This window comes from Herpailurus yagouaroundi, unplaced genomic scaffold (genome assembly GCF_014898765.1).
Source record: "Herpailurus yagouaroundi ecotype Mexico unplaced genomic scaffold, PumYag 29, whole genome shotgun sequence".
Classification (NCBI taxonomy): Eukaryota; Metazoa; Chordata; class Mammalia; order Carnivora; family Felidae; genus Herpailurus; species Herpailurus yagouaroundi.
In genome coordinates, this window is record NW_024412377.1 from 27,622,668 (window position 1) to 27,642,712 (window position 20,045).

Consider the following 20,045-nt stretch of genomic DNA (forward strand, 5'->3'; position numbering starts at 1 on the left):
GGGAACCCTCTTGCACTGTTGGTGGGAATGCAAACTGGTGCAGCCGCTCTGGAAAGCAGTGTGGAGGTTCCTCAGAAAATTAAAAACAGACCTACCCTATGACCCAGCAATAGCACTGCTAGGAATTTATCCAAGGGACACAGGAGTACTGATGCATAGGGGCACTTGTACCCCAATGTTTATAGCAGCACTCTCAACAATAGCCAAATTATGGAAAGAGCCGAAATGTCCATCAACTGAATGGATAAAGAAATTGTGGTTTATATACACAATGCAATACTACGTGGCAATGAGAAAGAATGAAATATGGCCTTTTGTAGCAACGTGGATGGAACTGGAGAGTGTGATGCTAAGTGAAATAAGCCATACAGAGAAAGACAGATGCCATATGGTTTCACTCTTATGTGGATCCTGAGAAACTTAACAGAAATCCATGGGGGAGGTGAAGGAAAAGAAAAAAAAGAGGTTAGAGTGGGAGAGAGCCAAAGCATAAGAGACTCTTAAAAACTGAGAACAAACTGAGGGTTGATGGGGGGTGGGAGGGAGGGGAGGGTGGGTGATGGGTATTGAGGAGGGCACCTTTTGGGATGAGCACTGGGTGTTGTATGGAAACCAATTTGACAATAAATTTCATATATTGAAAAATAAATAAATAAAACTGGAAAAAACACTACCTGGCCCCAAACATGTTTTAAGGTACATGTGATGTTTGGGAAAACTCGCATGGCTAGGTTATTGGAATTAGGGGCTGGAAGTGTGAAGAAAGAAGGAAGGAAAAGGATACCAAATCCAGAAAGCACATTTTTGGCATTGCTTATGTTGCTTGCGGAGAGGATATACTAGACAGGTAAACCCACGCCTGTAGAGAGTCCATTTTTTGGTTTTTATTAAGAAAGGCAGAGAACCTAGGATGACTCTAAAGGATGGATCACATATGAAAAGAAATAATTTGGAAATTTAGCATGCCCATCTGTAAGGAGAGAGGGGGGAGCGTGGAGCAAAGTCAACCCCAATGGCTGACATCTGGCCAAAACCAAACTGAGAGCAGGCTTTGCGTGAACCTGTGATAGACCTTTCATGATTTGTCCCCCGCTTGCCCACGAGTTCAGTGACGAGAGGGGTCACCTCCTGTAATCAGTTGTTTACTTCATTTCACATTTACTTCCTGAACTCATTGATGTAACTCCAGGTCAGGCTGCCTCTGGAGAGAGACATGGTGCGGTGGCATCACCATGACAACAAGGGTGTAACTAGTGGATGTTCCCCGTATACCATTCAAACAACTGAGTGGAGATGGAGAGTTTTTATTTTTATTTTTATTTTTTTTTCAACGTTTTATTTTTATTTTTGGGACAGAGAGAGACAGAGCATGAACGAGCGAGGGGCAGAGAGAGAGGGAGACACAGAATCGGAAACAGGCTCCAGGCTCTGAGCCATCAGCCCAGAGCCTGACGCGGGGCTCGAACTCACGGACCGTGAGATCGTGACCTGGCTGAAGTCGGACACTTAACCGACTGCGCCACCCAGGCGCCCCGAGAGTTTTTATTTTAGCTGGTGGTATAGAAACAGTTAAATAGAGTGAAGAGCCAAGGAAGAACAATGTTTCAGGAAAAGGAAGCTCATCTTGCAAAAGGTGAAGAACAATGACATGACGAGGACGAGGTCTGGGGCATTGTGGGGCAGTGGGCTTTGGGAGGTGGATGTCGTCACAGCTTCCGCCCTAAATTCAGGGCCCGGAATGAACACTTGGCAAGACAAAATCCCGGCAAAAGGATAGAGGAAGGTGACGTAATCTACCGCAGAAACATCTATATCAGCTTCACAACCTGGACTCCTGCTTATGCCCATGTGGGCAATGATGACCTAATCCTGAACTGAAAGAACTTCCACCAAGATTGGTACCTGTAAGCGCCCAGTGAACGCACCCTAAGAGGAACGGAGAACCGGAATCTTCTACACTCAAAGTACTTTACGAGCTGGGTTGCATTTGCAAACATGTGACTACACCTTTTTGCAACAAAGACCAAACACTACGCAGTTCCCCAAAGCCCTGGAGGAGTGTGAAGTCTCTTTTTGTATTGCAATTCTGTTTGAATACATATATCAGTTGTGTCTCTTGAGGATGTGAGCTAAGAAAACAGCTGACATCAGATATGCCAAAGACAACAGTTCAGAGGAGCAGAAGGGTATGTCTGTCACTATCATTAAGCCTCCGGAGGCCCCTGGAGAGATGACCATGGGGTTCTAGTATTTTCAAATTGGCCTAAGCAGAGAAAGCCTCGAAGAGGGAGGAGGCAGAGAGGATGGAGAAAGGCAGGGACACAGAGTAGGGAGGGAAGGAGAGGGCCAGCCCTTGAGGGCTTCTGCTTGCTAGGCTCTCTGCTGTCCGCGTTGTGGTCAGATTGAGGTCGATGAGGTGCATGAAACCGAGTTTAGTTCTCGATGCCTTCCAGGTAGGACATGTGGGTCCGGCTCTACAGGTACCCTTGGTATTGCTATTATCTGCCTTTCTGTACCCAAAACTCTCCTCTCTTGATCTCATGAAGCCTTGTAATGAGGGGTTGGGGGCAGCTGCTGCCATCTGTGTCTTACAAATGAGAAAGCCGAGGTGACAGATGGAGCCTTTGCTTGCAGCTGAACCAGCTGGGGCTGGGAGTGGAATCCAGGTCACCTGACTTCGTGGGTCCCCTCAATCCTGGCCAGAACAGGAATTATTTTTAAGCCTGGGTTCATCCTGCTGGCAAGCCAGTGTGAACAGGGGTAGCCATAGGTAGGGAGCAGTGGTTTGGAGTCAGAAGGCTTGGGGTCAAGTCCTAGCTCTGCTGCCTCTCAGGTGTGGACCTTGGTTTCCCGCTTTTTTAAAGTGGAGAGGGGAGGGTTTTTTTTTTTTTAATATAGCTTTAAATTTCCTTAGAGTTTTAAGTTCTGTGACCACGGCATCCTATTTCAATGCTCATTCTTTTACCCCCCCGTCTCCATTTTGCCATTATCCTATCTGAATTTTAAGGTGACTGTGAATCTTCTTTCTTCCTTTCAAAGCTGATTTCTAAGACTTCCATTTGCATTTTTTCAAGCCGAGTGACTCAAAAGTGTTCCATTAAGCGTCTTGGGCAGAAGCATTGAGCTCTTTCTTTCAGCATTACTTAGAAGCAGCTATTCGGAGGTCCTGAACTGTGCCGACAAGCACGGGGAGACTGCTGATTAGCAGAGAATTGCTGCTTCCATCTCTCCCCTCTGGTAAGAATAGGTAGAGAATGCAAATATAAATGCAGTTGGTAAATGGGAACTCTCCTTTTGAGAATGCCTTTAAAACATTTGCCAGAGATGTCTACAGACTTTGGCAATGGCCTTAAGTTTTGACAGATGTCCTCATTTTGGCTGGCATTCTGAGTCCCTTGGGGGAACTTCCTGACCCGAGTTTTGAAACGGCTGAAAGTATTCTTTTCCCTCTCCCCCTCCTCCGTTGGGAATTGGTAAACAATCCCACCAACCGTGTTCTCTTTTCAAGCTGATAGCAGAGCTCCTTTAATGAAGTATCAGGTGGGAGTTTGTTTAGCTTGGCTCTGATGGCCAGAGATGCTCCCCTCACAGCCAGAGAGCACAGCGGTAGTAGGCATGATGCATGTTGACGCTACGAGGGCTTGCTTTCCAGTTTTGTTTCCTTTGGCTCTTCCCTTTTCCATTGGTTCAAATCTGTTCACTGAGTAACGGTTCGGCCTTTCTCGGTTTCGTTACCCACCCTCCCGGCCACCCCGCACCCCCCTCCCTGCCCAGTTGAACCTGGTGCACAGCTGCATTTTCTAATTGTTTGCACTGGAGAATCTCGACAGTGGCTTCCTCCCCAGGGGCCCCGGAAAACATCTGGGCACATTGTCTGCAAATGACAAAAGAAGGCATTTGGCAAAACTGTGAGGACAAGACACATATGATACCAGTCAGGATAGGAGGGCTTCTTAATTTGATATTGAGATTCCTCCCATACTCCTCTCCCACTTAGGACAAAAACCTAATACTTTGGTTTGAAAAGATAATTTTTTCTTAGAAACCAGTTATGTGGGCACTTTACAAAGGAAACTGACTTCAGTGCCAGCCTGGAAACAACTTGCTCAAGAGTTATATGGGTAAGGGCATCTGAAAGAATAGGAATAATTAGGTATCTGATTTGATGTTCAGGTGGGTACAGTAAGTGAGAACAAAAGGTGAGTACAAGAATGGCTCTGTAGAAATCTTATGCATTCGAGGCTCTGAGAACTAATCTCAATGCATTCATTTGCAGTTTACCTGATTTTATTTTCAAAGCAAAACGAGTTGTAAAAATCCCTATAATTAATTGCTCAGAGTCTGAAGGCCTTTCTACTAAAGGTTTCCTCCAAGGGGGCTTTGGTTCAAGTAAGTAAAATTTGGCCCCTGATGAATGATATTCTTCATATGCGTTTCTGATCCTGATACTGGGAAAATCTGATCGGTCATACCACGTGCAGAGCAGACTTTAGAGAAACCAGACCAAAATCTCAAAACTCACTGATTGGCAGCCCAGCCCACTGGGGAGCTCCATCCTGAAGGGCCCTACGTTTGTCAAGCCAAGTGTGTATGGACTGCACCCATGGTAGGCACCTCTGCAGAGAAGAAACAGTGAGAAGATGGGGTCAGGTTCAGTTTTCTTTGATCGCTGGCCTGTGGACTATTGTGTAGGACAAAAGAGAAGATCTGTGAAGCCTATGGAGACAACATAGAACACCATTAATGTGTAACTCCAATGATTTCTAAGAAACCTTCTGAGCCTATGCCAGGAGAATTTACTTATTTGTCTTTTCTGATGGTGTCATAGACACGAAATTGTGAAAGGAAGATCTGGAGAGTATCTGGGCAAGAACTCTGACCTTGGCACCTGCCCTACTTAGTCACTCTTAAGCAAAGAGACTCATCTTTTAGCAACACGTCCGGAATTATATTCAATGAGTATTATTCTTTTTTTTTTTTTTTAATTTTTTTTTCAACGTTTATTTATTTTTGGGACAGAGAGAGACAGAGCATGAACGGGGGAGGGGCAGAGAGAGAGGGAGACACAGAATCGGAAACAGGCTCCAGGCTCTGAGCCATCAGCCCAGAGCCCGACGCGGGGCTCGAACCCACAGACCGTGAGATCGTGACCTGGCTGAAGTCGGACGCTTAACCGACTGTGCCACCCAGGCGCCCCGAGTATTATTCTTTTAAGCAGTCACCTTGAGAAACCAAATATTTGTTCTGTGATGTCGCTGTTGTGCAAATGCCTCATGAGCCACCTTATCTGGTGTATAAAAAAACAACAACACAGGTTTTGTTTCTTTTTGAACCTGAAACTACCACAGTTAGTATAAATCATTCTGATCACCCATCTTGGCTTCAAATGGGTTTTGATAATTCTCAAATCAAAATCACCCTTAAATGAGGATTTAGGATTATTAAGGCTATTCAAAAGGATGGTCATCTATCTTGAAAGAGGAGACACAACTGTGTGTTGAACCCTAGCAACACATGTCCACTTTGAATAGATCAATACTTATCTGGACATGTATATTCTGGGAGGTTTATTTGGGTAAAACATCAGTCACATTTTTTATTGCCATATTTCTTTGACAGTAAATGTTTCCTTATGCCTATAGTTACTGTGGGGCATATTATATGGAATGTGCAGTATTGGATGTGCTGTGGTCATCAGATCTTCTTTGGAAATGAGACAGAATCTATGGCCAGACAGGTAAAAGAATGGGACTATCTCTTCATTCCATGTACTTTTACTGTAAGTCACCCTCTGACATAAACCTTATTAAAAGATAATGCTTGAAAGTGCTATACAGGGGCACCTGGGTGGCTCAGGTAGTTAAGCATCAGACTTTGGCTCAGTACGTGATCTTATGGTTCGTGAGTTTGAGCCCCACATCAGTTGTCCGCTGTCAGTACAAAGCCCACTTCAGATCCTCTGTCTCCCTCTCTGCCACTCCCCATCTCATGCTCTCTCTCTGTCTCAAAAATAAATACATTAAAAAAGGTGCTATATAAAATTACCCAAAGGAAGACACTGCAAACAAAATGCTGTTTTCTATTGTTTTTAATGCTAATATAGCTACCAAGGGTTTATAATTAATCTGTTACGTTGTCAATTTTCAAAAGTCACCCAGAGAAGTAGAAATATACAGGTTCAATATGTATCCTCTGAACTTAGGGAGGAGAAGAGGTGAAAATTTAGTGCCACTGGCACTAAGAAGTAAGTAGAGGGCTCCTGATCATAAGCAGAGATGAAAATGTGTCCACTGTCATATGGTAGAGCCGTGGGCATCTACGCATATAGACCAGTTATTCACCACTTGGCATATATCGTGGTCAATACCATACCTTCAGAGTCCAAAAACTGTCAAATGACCATCTATTTAATTTTATCAGATAATCTATGACATAAGTAGTACTCCAAGCTGTTTTTTACCCCAGTCAGGGACCCCTACCTTGAATGAGGCCAGTTTAGATGGGGTTATCCAGTCATAAAATTCATTTCACTGATACTACTCTAAAATCAGAATGATGCTCCTGGGAAAGCACCCCTCCGCCTTCCCCATGCTATATTTTAAAGATGCACATTTAGTATTGGGGTAAGTCAATGTTATCAAAGTTGAATATTCCAAGGTGTGATTACCTGAAAGAAATAAGGTCTGTGCGATTTGTGTGTGCTCTGGCCATCAGCATGGCTAGGTCATTGGCTTCGGAGCCACTGTTCACAAAGAAAATGACCTGGAGGGAAACAGAAGACACAAGGCCTCATACATTAATTTATGCCCTTCTTCCCCAATTAATTCAAAATTGCTAAGACTGTGTCCCAGCCTCTAATTAGGAAGGAGGGTTCCTTTCAGAAAAGCAGCTCTATCACTCAAGTACTATATGAATTCTACAGCTTTTCAGTGAGCAGCTGCTAAGTGCTAGAGATACAAAACTGGCTAAGGATTGTCCCAGTTGTGAAACTTCTCGACTTTCACTGGCTTTATTCAATGCTCTACAAAATGCCAAGATGGGAGACCCGCTGAAGGGTATGTAGTGGTTAGTGGATGAGTGGATCTGAGGACCGGGTTGCTTAGCTCCTGAACCACAACCACCCGACAGGGTTCTGAAGGCTTGGACAAGGCAGGCTCCCTGGTCCTGTAGTCTCAGAGGATGTCCCTGCTTGTCTGTTTGGTGTGTGTTAATGTTGAGAAAACAAGCGAACACACAAAACACGCAGCTCCTCTTGGCTAAGAGAAAGGGGAGAACTGAAGGGAACTGGGTCCTCCGGGCTCGGGGCCTGGGAAGCATGAGCTTGTGTCCTTGCTGATGTCCCTGCTTCTGCGCCTCTGTGAGCATGACTGGGCTAGACTTAGGTTGCCTCTAGCCCAGCTTTCTTCATTTCTTGCAGAGGGTGAAGTAGATAGAGAAGCTATAGTAAGAAAAGCCAATACCAGGTACTGGGCACTATACATATATTACATATAGTACTATATTTACATGTTATACATCTGTATTATATATATCTACAGGTACTATGTATATTCTTATATATATACTAACTTATTGAATCCTGAAGTGCAAATCTTGGCCGACATTTTAACATCTCAATTCAGTTAAAAACCAGTCATTTCTGATGCAGAAAAACATCTCGTTTAGCAAAAAAATGTCTAAGTGCATCTTAGAGCAAATGAACTGAACAGGATATTAATTTTATCAAAAAATGGCTCCACTTTGGGGGCGCCTGCGTGGCTCAGTTGGTTAAGTGTCTTACTCTTGATTTCGGCTCAGGTCACGATCTCGTGGTTTGTGAGATCTAGCCCCACGTCGGGCTCTGCGCTGATAGCCCAGAGCCTGCTAGGGATTCTCTCTCTCCCTCTCTCTCTGTCCCTCCCTTCCTAGTGCTCTCTTTGTCTCTCTCAAAAATCAATAAATAAACATAAAAAAATTGGCTCCACTCTATAACAGGAGACATACAAATGAATTCGTAGAGGAGCCCTGGAGCAAAGAGATGAAAAACTCTTGAGGAACATAGAGCAGAGTGTCCATAAAGGAGCACTGGGGCTTCTGCTAAATGATTTTGCAGAGATGTGGCAGTGAGGAGAACTTCGAGAAGAGGCAGAGGCTTGGAGGTGACGAGTGAACGCTGGCTGGCTTCACCAGCAATTCATAATTCCCACTTTCTCCTCGATTGCTCTCAGAAATGGCTATTAGCTCACTATTTCAGATGTTCGACTCGTGGACCAAATTCCCTGTTCATATTCCTGCTTCCTCGGGAAGCTCTCATGGGGTCATGAGACCCCTGTTCCTTTAAGATGGGATCATCATACCTTTAGAGGCTCTGGAAGAAGTGCCAAAAGCTTCTCTGCGAACTCATGGGTTGGAGAGTGGAAAAAGAGGGCGCTTGTGTGCCACAGGCGTCCAAGCTGCTTTTGTGCCACTGCGTTCACCTTCCTGGATAAACACAAGAGCTGAGTTCCCCACGCAGCCAGTGGGCACGTTCCTCCAAAACACACACACACACACACACACACACACACACACACACCCCAGCCATTGACCCTGAATCTATGGCTAGTTCTCAAATAGTTTCAAGAGGCTGGTTTCATCCACATGTGAGGAAGAACTGTAACCAGTAGAGCTGTCTGGCAATGGGATGGGTGCCTTGAAAGGTAATGGGGTCTTCGCCAAGGGAAGTGTTCAAAAGGAGACCGAATGATTATCCCTTAGAGATTTTAGAAAAGAAAGTCCTATTTTAGGAGGGAGTTTGGGACATAGATTCTCTTCTGATTAGGATTTCTTATTAAGTACCCTTTAAACAGTTTCCAAACTAAAGAGGACTATATCTAAGCCCAGGTGTCTTTTCATTTTATTCTTCTAAAGAGTTACAGATACATCAAACACATGTATACAAGAGCAGGCCTTCTTCCTTCAGAGGAGATTCCAATATCTGCTTCCTAATAGTGGTCACTTTGGATGAACGCTTTGTAACTATGAAACCATATCCTGTGAAGGGTCAGAAGGTTGGCGTTGAAGGATAGTAAGAACTTAGGGTACATAGAGAGGTAGGACCTGACTAGGAATGCCTTGAAAACATAAGCCAGGATATTTAAACTTGATCCAAAGGGCATCAATGGCTAAAGGTACACACCAGTTCTGTTTGTTACTAATAATTTTCTCTCAAAAAAGAATCAGTGAAGTGGTTAAATAAATAATAATTAAGTGATTTTGAGAAGTACCAGTTCAAACAGATTTCTTTACTGCAGGACTTGCCAGTGCTCTTATTAGACAAATACATACTATTTCTCCCCAGGAGGGAGATGGAGTTTACAGGGTTTTTAAAATGTATTTTTTTCATGGGGCCCTTTACCAACTAACTTCTGTGGTCTGGGTTTTATGACTCATTTTAGAAAATTGCAGACAATCAATGAACTCTTACAGTTAACAGATAATTGACGAAAGCGTTTTTTTGCAAAGTAAATATGTGAGCCCCATGAGGGTAGATTGAAAAGGGTAAGACTGGTAATGGTGAATCCAGTCATGAGGACAAGGTAGCCTTCCAGGTGTGCCAGAAAGAGAGGTTCTAGAGACTGGGTTTGGTGGGAACCAGTAGGGGCCAGTAGGAGAGGCATTTCAGTGGAGGGAAAGCTGGATCTCAGTATCAGGTTGCCTCTGGCAGGGAAGAGTCGAAGATGACTTCACCATTCTTGCCTGTAACATTGGGGAAACTCATGGATTAGTTGAGACATGCAGCCAGTGGCCTCCCAGCTCCTTCACAGGTAGGAGGCTCACTTGTGCACTTTGAATACATGAATATGGAAATAGAAATATTATAGGAGAGGGTTTGATGGATTTGGCGCTAATGTTGGATTTTAGCTGATGGTGGAATATCATGGGGTGTGTGTGTGGGGGGGTGTCCTGGAGGCTGCAGGAAATGTGGGGCGCCTTAATGCCCACTCTGGGCTTATTAGAGTTATTATAGTAGCTTGGCGAGGGAGCAAGATGAAAGAGAGAGTTGGGGCAGGCTGCTGAAAATGTCACAAAATGATCAGGATGGGGAAAAGGGGTGGAGCTGAGACTAGGGGCAGAGTATTAATGCACGAAGAGGGTATAGAGAGAAGAGCAGAGGGTGAAGGGAAGAGGCTGGGGCCCCTTGAGTCAGGGGGTCAGAGGGCAAGCTTCAGGGTCAGAGGGAGATCAGGAGAAGCACAGAGGTCATGAAAGCAGTGAGTGGTGGACTAACGGGGACGATGCCCAACATTATTCATGAGAACGTGTAAAACGTTTCACTACTTTGTTTATCTTTTCCTTCCTTCATGTGTGTTTATTGTATGTTTTAGACTGCACCAGAATTTTATTTTACATGCTCCTTAGAACCTCGCATGGGACCAGTGACTCCCGGAGACAGAAATAGGAAGGCTGTGGCAGGAATTGGTGAGGCCAGACCCTGGGATTACAACTCACTCCTACCACCCGACAGCGTCTCCAGAAGACCCTTTGCTCCTACTTTTGACAGAAGGACCCAAACTTATTCAATTCATTTTGGCTTGCTGCTTTATTTTGGTTCCGCTTCACGTGAGTTTTGTTGGTCAGATTATGAAAGACAAGAGAAAAATAGGCATTAAAATGAGATAATGGCATCAAAACCAAGAGGACCACAGAAGACCCTGCCGAGAACATTCGTGTGGGTGCACTGATGACCAAAGAGCCAGAGAATCTTAGGATTGACGCATCCATATGTTTCTAATGTAAATTTCCAGCTCTGATTCCATCTTTCTCTTACCATGCTTTCTTGCCTCATCTATCAGTCAGGGGTGATGGAGAGCCTTAGGCTAGAAGTGATTTCTCATTTCATCACCCCACACCCCACACACCTGCCCCACGGCTCTCTGAGAACTGCCTCCCTTCCCTTCTTTCTGCCTATTCCTCAGTGTGTTGCCTTTCTTTGGGAAGCTGTTTCTAGCGAGGGCGAACACACACATACACAGCAATGCTCCCATCACGTGGTACACGCCATGCTGCCTGGGAATGAATGACCCTTGCCTTGTCAAGAAAACAGAAAGTGCGGTGCAAAGATTTTTTTGTTACCCAGGAAATAGCAGGGAGCGTGTCAGCCAGAAACTGGGATATGCCTAAGGAGAGAGAATGTTTAACCAGAGTTCTGGATCACGAACATGAGCATTAGCCTGTACTCCATATATTCTTCTGGAGTAAAAAGACTGGAATTTGAGGACACTCACGGGTGGCAGTGACCAACACTGACGGTGACAATCCCAGAAAAGCAATCCAGGTATCTGTTTCCCTCATGGTCAAATAGCCATTCCATGTGACCCTGGTGGAGCAGCAAAGGCTTCGGAAAATATGCAGTCGGGACAGGAGGAAGATGCAGCCTGTGGACCTCCAGGACGCGGTCATAGGCGAGGGACTGCGAAAAGGCAAGATTTCAGTGTATAAGATCTCCCTTTTCCTTAAGAGCTCCACATTTCTTACCAGATCAACAGCAGGTCACATGCCGTGTGCCTTGCCTCTCTACTGACCGAGCATTAGGCTGCTGTGATGTGCCCACAAGTGGCTGTATTTGCCCCATGTTCCCTCTTTGCCCCAGGTCCTTTCTCTCAAGAACAGGACATTATTAATGTGTCCCTTCGATCCCTTTCTAGATCATACATGGAAGAAGGAGGCTGAAATATTCTACCTCTAAATGGAAAGTCTTGTCTTTGAATTCCTTTTAGCTGTAGAATAAAATAAAAAGACTTTGGAAGTAAATGTCTGCAGTAATGTCTTGACTCTCTTTCTTTTTTTCCCTGCATTTTTTTTTTTTTTTTGAGAATAAACAAAGGAGGCGCTGGTGGTGTTCATGTCTTTAATTATCAAAACTTTCTCCTATACCGCTCTTCTTTGTGGGCCCGTCCCGGCTGCTGAATCTACAATTTCTAATCTGTGAGTGTCATGTAGAATAAAGGGTATGGAAAGGAAGGGAGGGAGGAAGGGAGGGGGGATAGACAGAGGGAGAGAGAGCAGAGAGTGCCTGATATTTCTTAGTCTGAGAGCAAAATTATAACTTCCTAGTTTGGAAGGAAGGACTCGTGAAGGTCAGATCGCGTAGTGCCATATGAGGTAATCAAAATCAGAACAACATTTTATTTATTTATTTTTACAGTTTATTTATTTATTTTGAGAGAGAGACAGAGAGAGTGAGTGGGGGAGGATGAGAGATGTGCTCTGTTGGTGCAGAGCCTGATGTGGAGATCCAACCCATGAAACTGTGAGATCATGACCTGAGCCGAAATCAAGAGTTGGAGGCTTAAATGACTGAGCCACCCAGATGCTCCCAGAGCAATATTTTATTTTGCTTTTTAAAAATGTTTTTACAGAGAGGGAGGGAGGCAAACCATAAGAGACTCTTAAGGACTGAGAACAAACTAAGGGTAGATGGAGGGGACGGTGGGGGAGAGGGGAAAGTGGGTGATGGGCATCGAGGAGGGCACCTGTTGGGATGAGCACTGGGTGTTGTATGGAAACCAATTTGACAATAAATTATATTTAAAAATGTTTTTAAATGTTTTTATTTATTTGTGTGTCTGTGTGTGTGTCCGTGTGTGTGTGTGTGAGAGAGAGAGAGAGAGAGAGAAAGACAGAGCGAGAGAAGAGAGCGAGTGAGGAGGGGCAGAGAGGGGTTTGTGGACAGAGAATCTGGAGCTGGCTCCGCACTGGCAGCAGAGAGCATGATGCGGGGCTCGAACTCACAAACTGTGAGGTCGTGACCTGAGCTGAGATCACAAGTCAAGCACTTAACTGACTGAGCCCCACATGTGCCCCTAGAACATTTTAAAAAGCAAATCTGTGGCACCACAAATGTGATATATGTATTTGTGTGTGTGTGTCTACATCTGTATCCTTGTGATACAGATGGATCGTCTCTTTCTTGTACACTTGGTTGCTCAGTCTCTGCTCTGTGTCTCTCTCACACACACCCATTCATGCAGCAGCACGGAGCAGAGTAAGAGGGTTCGGATGCTCCTAGTGACTTGTAGGTAGAATATCTAGGATGCCCTGGCTAAGCGGCAGGCAGGACCTTGGTGGGTTTTTCTTGAGGAAACAATTTTGCCCTTTCAAGAAGAACCACCCTGTTGGGTTTCCCTAAAATTCTGACTCTTACCTGGTATTTTTCAGGTGTGAAGTCACATGAAGGCATTCTGGGTTTTGTGTGGAGACCAAGCTTGGTCACAGACGTCCAGAAAGCACCTATCAAGGGTAAAGTGAACTTAGGGCCCACAGTTGAACAGCAAACTAGCCTGCTTGTAAAAAATCACATATACTAAGTAATCTGAATCAAGACCCTTAGGCAATTTCGTTTATTTCTTAGTTAAAAAAAAAATACTTCAGGGGCGCCTGGGTGGCTCAGTCGGCTAAGTGGCCGACTTCAGCTCAGGTCATGATCTCGCGGTCCGTGAGTTCGAGCCCCACGTCGGGCTGTGTGCTGACAGCTCAGAGCCTGGAGCCTGTTTCAGATTCTGTGTCTCCCTCTCTCTGACCCTCCCCTGTTCATACTCTGTCTCTCCCTGTCTCAAAAATAAATAAAAACGTTAAAAAAATAAATAAATAAAATAAATTAAAAAATACTTCGAATCGACCTTTAGTTAGGACTTAAAAACTAAGGTATCTCAATAACACATTTTCTGGAGGAAAAAAGGAGAATTTCTTTCAACTATAGTAAAAAAAAAAATCATGGGGCTATTGGAAGAAGCCATCTTTTTTCCCACTGCGGTCCCTCACAATCTCCCCCCACACCCTGCCAGGTGGACTAATCTCTCTCTTCAGTTGGTCAGACTGCTGGCACTGTGGTGCATGGATCGAATATATCGTCCGTGTCAATAGAGGTGCTTTCTAAGCTTTGAGCTGCTTGGTGCCTGAATCCTGGTGCCAATTTCAATTCCTGACACTAGGTTGGCTCTCTGTAAACAGCGAACGAATGGCTGTTGACTAGTCCTAGAGAATCAGGAGAGTCAGGTGCCAGGCAGTGTCCCATAATAACAAATGCGTGCATAGAGATGTGTAAGACAAAACACAACACAAAGACCTTCCTCCCAAACACAACACAAAGACCATGAGGACCCAAGACCAGACCGTGGCAAAGCAAAGATGAGGTCAGCAGAGGAATCACTTAATATTTGGGGCTGGAAGGGGCCTCAGGTTTTTGTCGTCAAAATGCTTATGTTCTAGACGAGGAAGGCAGACCCAAGTGGTGGTAAATTAATTTGCTCAAGTTTGCCAAGCTAGTTAGCTGCAGAACAAGAATGAAACTCCAAAATTCAGGCTCCCAGCCTACTTCTCTTCTCATTCATTGGCCACTTTTGCCCTTCCTTTCCAGCACAGATCTTGACCCGTGTATAGCAGTGGGATGGGACAATAGAGTTAAAGAATATCACAGTGGGAAGAGACGTCTAGAAACCTTGTGGAAAAGAATACAGCTAATTTTGAAGACTTAAGGTCAGTGTCAAGATAATATTACATGTGGAGAGCTGAGAAAATGATGTCTCTTACTCAGCATAAAGGTCTGAATCGGTAGATGAAATGTTGGTATTTTGTGTGGCTGTGAAGTCACAGTCCTGAGAAACACAATGAACAAGTGTGTTTTAAATGAAGCTGGAAAGGAAAAGCTCTGAATATGTTTTCTTTCAAAGAGATCCCATTCACTTTTCTGCTTTAAATAATCACTAATGTCATTAATTTGCTCTTACTTTAAAAACAAATGGCTTTCGGCTAGCCAGCAAAGAAATGAGAAAAAAATAACACCTTAAGTTTTCTGAGAATTTCACCTTTTGAAAAGCTTTTCATTGTGTCTATCTACATTAATTACTCTTCTGAAACGGCAACAAAATAGACCGAGTGTTTCTACGAATTCAAATTCCCTTCACTCCTTCAGTCCCATATTTTCCTGCCTGCACAATTGGAGCAGCCCGTTGAGAAGGCTGGAAGCTCTCTTGACTCCAAACCTATAGCAACTCTGATAGTAGGCTGGCAGTGGAGACAGAGTTGAGAAGAAGGACTGCATAAAGAAGAGCCTAGATTTTAAACAGTCAAGGCAGGTCGATTCAGTCATTGGTTCACCTAACTGAATGGAATGTGACGGTGGAGTGAGAGCTCCAAACGAAATACATAAAATCATGTTGGAAGCAAGGAAGGAAGGGAGGAAGGAAGGGAGGGAGGGAGGGAAGAGGAAGGAAGGAATATTTGAAAATACACAATGGACATAGTTCATAGAACATTAAGGTGATTTATTAAAGTGCTAACTATGCCTTATTCCTGCATAGTGCATTAGGTAACCTTTATGTATTTATTTTTTAAGTTTATTTATTTTGAGAGAGAGAGAGAGACAGAGAGAGCAAGAGCATGTGCAGGCAAGGGAGAGAGAAAGAGAGGGAGAGAGAGAATTCCCCGCAGGCTAGGCACTGTAGGTGGGTGCTTGAGGCAATGATACTACCTCCTGGGGCATGGTGGACATTCATGAGGAGGCTTTATGTCTTTTAAAGTCATCATCCTTGAGTATCTGCTTATTGCAGTTAATGCTTAATTTTGAATTGCTTTCATTTCTTCTTTATGTTACAGCTAAAATACCGCATTGTTTTCATTCTGAAATTGTGCATAGTTGGGTTTTATTATCCATGGGTTTCATTTCAGGGCAAGAGCAGGCCCTGAAAAATACTGGGCACGGACAGGGGGCATGGGGCTGCTTGGGGAAGGATCGCTCTGTCAGATGGACTGGATCCAAGCCCCCATGCAGGCCTAATCCCAGAATCCCAGGCCACAGACTCTGAGCCCAGCCCAGCCCCTCTCGCCAACCCTCAGCTCCCCCCCCCCCCCCCGTGCCCCTGGTTTCCACTCACGGCTCAAGGAAGGGCACATCTTGGGGATCCTGGAAGAGGAGGTCTGCAGGCGCAAAGCTCTCAGCAAGTGTCTCCCGGCGGGAGTCCTCCCTCCCAGCCAGGGAGCCAGTACCTGTGGAAGCAGGTCGGGGGAAGGGCTTGAACTGCTCACTGGCCAGATGGACTTTGAGTTTAGGATAGAAGGGGAGGAGCTCGAGGGGGGTTCTGGAGCGGTTGCTGCCTTCACTTGGGCCAAGCCCCAGAGCTTCCAGGGCAGGCACCGGTGCCTTAGGGCAGAGAAAAGAAAACGAAGTGGGAGACAGAAGAAAGAAGGAGGGCAGACAAAGTATAGGTCTTCTGGACTAGTTTTGTTAGTTTTGTGTTCCAGCAGGTTCTCATCAGGACGCACGTCTCTCTGTGAGGGTGGTGGTGGCTGTGGGGAAGGCTCAAGGTAGCGTTGAAGGGGATAGAGATTGAGAAATGAGGGGTGTGAATAAGACAGAGAGAGAAGGAGGATGTGCATGGAGTGGGTAAAGAAATGGGTGTTGGTATTGGGGTTCTCCTGGAAGAGAAGGAGGACAAAAGTGAAGGGAGTTGGCACTCTCCAGGGAAGGAGAAGGGAACCCAATAGTGAGGAAGGCCCTGGACAACTGTGCATCTGAATAGGGCAAGAAGGGGAGAGCTGAGGAGTTAGGGTGTTTTGATTTTATTATATTTCAATTTCTAAAATTCCCACTTGGCACTCCTGCTGACCCCGCCCTGAATCTCCATGGGCAACTATTTCATGGGGTTAATATATGTCTTTCTGTTGCTTTGTACTCTTGGGAAATGTCTATAATGTTTGCAGCAGAGGCCCTTTTAGTTTATCTAAATGTATGCTTTCTTTTTCGCTCACGGCTAGTTTTTTAAGACCCATCCGGGCTGCTATAAGTATCTCTTTCCCAGGTTTTCCACCGCTGTGGCCCAGGAGCCCGTGTGGCTGGGCGTGGCAGTGACAAGTGGGGACAGCAGCGAGGACAGGTGGAGCTTGGTGGGGAAAAGGTGTTGGTTCACAAACTAGCCCCTGTATGCGGAGGGCGCGGACAGACTGATGGAAGAGGCAGGCCGCTCCAGATTTCTAGGTGGCATGTTTGCTGCGAGGGGGGTCACTTAAGAGGCTTGTCCTGGGTGGCAGCCGCGAGACCAGTAGGTCTCTACCTCTACCCGCTGGAGTCTTGGAAGTTTACATAGGGGCCTTAACTAGATTCACTGGATTCTTTCTTAGAATCTCCATCTCTCAGGTGTCCCACCCAGATGCTCTCAACAACACTCTCTCGAGGCAGCTGAAACCTTGTCTGTGTTCTTTTCTTCCTCCCTTAGGTGAGGTAGGAAGCAGAAAGACGGCTGGAGTTGGAGAGATGCCCTTCTCGCAGCTGATGCAGGGCTCTGGCCAAGCCGTTTCCCCCAGAGACTAGATCTTTGGGAAAGTGAAGTCTCTGGACGTATTTCACAATGGTTACTCTTCTGCTTCCCCAGCCAGCGCGATGAAGGGACCTTCACTAAGGCAGCCTGGCGATATTCCTACTGTAGGTACGGCTCATAGCACTTTGGGGTCGTCCTCTGACTCTGGCAACCAGCGAGTTTCTCACTCTCATGCTGGTCCACCCTCAGCCCCCAGCAATTTGTTAAAGTTACTGCGTAAGGTGTTTCTACCAGTAATGGCTCCAGTGGCTGCTGCTCCAGGTAAAGAAGGTCTAGGCTGTGACTTTCAGGGTTTGCCTGTATCCCTAGATTTCACAGTGACAGGTCACTTGGCAACTTCCCTTCCCCGATGGGCTCCAGAAAAGCCATTGGCTTTCAGTTTGTCCAGCTTCCTGTTGTCAGGGTGGTGGTGACACTTCCAAGCTCTTTACATGTTGAAGTGGAAACTGGAAGTCTCTGTATACTTTGCTTAGTGAGTCCCTATTGACAGACAGTTGTGTTTTCTGCATCATCCTGGGGTGTAGAATCTTGTGCTCTAAACTAACTGTTTTGTTTCTTTCCCTTGGGATGAATCCTTGAAGAGAGGTTTCTAGGTCAGAATGTATGTACGTTATGCTAAGCAAAATAAGTCAGTCAGAGAAGGATAAATACCATAGGATTTCACTCATATGTGGAATTTAAGAAACAGAACAGATGAACATAGGGGAAGGGAAGGAAAGGAAGGGAAGGAAAAATAAGATAAAAACAGAGAGGGAGGCAAAGCACAAGCGATTCTTTTTTTTTTTTTTTTAATTTTTTTTTCAACGTTTATTTATTTTTGGGACAGAGAGAGACAGAGCATGAACGGGGGAGGGGCAGAGAGAGAGGGAGACACAGAATCGGAAACAGGCTCCAGGCTCCGAGCCATCAGCCCAGAGCCTGACGCGGGGCTCGAACTCACGGACCGTGAGATCTTGACCTGGCTGAAGTCGGACGCTCAACCGACTGCGCCACCCAGGCGCCCCACAAGCGATTCTTAAATACAGAGAAGAGACTGAGGGTTGCTGGAGGGAAGGTGGGTGGGGGGTTAGGCTACATGGGTGATGGGCACAAGGAGGGCACTTGTGGGGATGAGCACTGGGTGTTATGTGTAAGTGACAAAACACTAAATTCTACTCCTGAAACCATTATTACACTACATGTTAACTAACCTGGATTTAAACAAAATTAAAAAAGGAAAAAAAAATAATGTATGTCCATTTTAAATGCACTCCAGTTAGATGTCATCAACTAACATTGCACAAGAATGTTTTCCAAGATGTTGGGTCTCTGGATCACTTTAGACTTACAGTGATGTCCACCGAATCTGAAAGCTGGGGGGAGGGACAAGCTTAGACTCCCTCAGATCTTCACCATCTGTCCGGGAGTCCCTTGAAATAGCAGTTCAAGATCTTACCCGAGGTTCACAGGCAAAATTAGTATTCAACAGATGTTGCCTCTGACTTATCAGGGACTTTAAGAGACCTGTGCCCTGAGTCTGTTTCTTCTCTTCCCTTCACGCAAATTAGTATAATTTTCTCCATCATAGACGAGATCAGAAAGGTGAGGAATGACCCCAGTTTACATGACTGGTCAATAGGAGGAGCCGGACGTCAGTTAAGAGGGTTTTGCCATCACTATTTCTCAGATAATGAATTACCTTGAAGCTTAAGAATATGTATTATCAGCTAGGGAAACATTAGAATCTCTCTTGAAAAAAGATAATTGATAATTATAGAAATAATCTGGAAATTATGGGAAAGTAAGGGGGAAAATTATTAACTTGACAAATTCGGTTGTCCAGTTAATAATCGTAGGGGATTGTTTTTTTGTGCACAGGTTCACTAACAATTTATCAGTTAACTGTGAGTGAACTTTGCTCTTTGATCCAATGACACAGCAGGGTCCCTGAGAATGACTGAGGATAAATAACAACTCTTGCAAAGTGATCTTTGAGCCGTGGAGTTGAAGAGGAGGGAAAATTCTGGAAGGATTTCAGATAAATCCAATTTACTAGAAAATCTCATATTTCAGGTGTCTCATTTCATCGTGACGGCATGTTCAGAATGCTCGGAATGAAGGAAAAGAGATGGTTGTGTTCGAGGAGAATAGCTGCGTGGAGATGTGCTCACATACTGTGACCCTTAGAGTTTCATGCAACGCTGATTTTCTTGAAAAATGGTACAGAGTCCAAGTCTTTAACTTATTTAGGAGGAAGAACTCTTTGGACCAAGTTCATTTGGAATTATTAGACTTCGTATTTTTTTAAATTCAATCATTTATTTTTTTTAATTTAAAAAATGTGAAATTTATTTGTTTTTGAGAGACAGAGAGAGCCAGAGTACAAACAAGGGAGGGGCAGAGTGAGAGAGAAGGAGGCACAGAATTCAAAGCGGGCTCCAGGCTCTGAGCTGTAGCACAGAGCCCATCGGGGGGCTTGAACTCACAAACTGTGAGATCATGACCTGAGCTGAAGTCAGACACTCAGCCAATTGAACCACCCAGGCTCCCCTATTTAATTTTTATTTAATGCTTATTTATTTATTTTGAGAGAGACAGAGAGAGAGAGAGGCAGAGAGAGTGGAAAACAGAATCCCAGGGAGGCTCTGCACTGTCAGCACAGAGCCCAACACAGGGCTCAAACTCAGGAACTGCGAGATCATGACCTGAGCTGAAATCAAGAGTGGGTCACCT

General features: G+C 44.9%; 1 protein-coding gene across 1 annotated transcript in view; it reads right to left on the reverse strand.

Moving 5' to 3' along the window:
* Positions 1–20,045, reverse strand: part of AGXT2 (alanine--glyoxylate aminotransferase 2) — a 68,711-nt gene that overhangs the window by 36,380 nt on the left and 12,286 nt on the right. Inside the window, exons 2-9 of the mRNA XM_040492642.1 lie at positions 17,437–17,630; positions 15,894–16,159; positions 13,166–13,251; positions 11,247–11,431; positions 8,337–8,460; positions 6,668–6,762; positions 4,523–4,616; positions 3,781–3,874 (exon numbers count right to left, since the gene is read on the reverse strand). Of these exons, the coding sequence (XP_040348576.1) occupies positions 3,781–3,874; positions 4,523–4,616; positions 6,668–6,762; positions 8,337–8,460; positions 11,247–11,431; positions 13,166–13,251; positions 15,894–16,159; positions 17,437–17,630 (1,138 nt within the window). The remainder of the gene's footprint in view (positions 1–3,780; positions 3,875–4,522; positions 4,617–6,667; positions 6,763–8,336; positions 8,461–11,246; positions 11,432–13,165; positions 13,252–15,893; positions 16,160–17,436; positions 17,631–20,045) is intronic.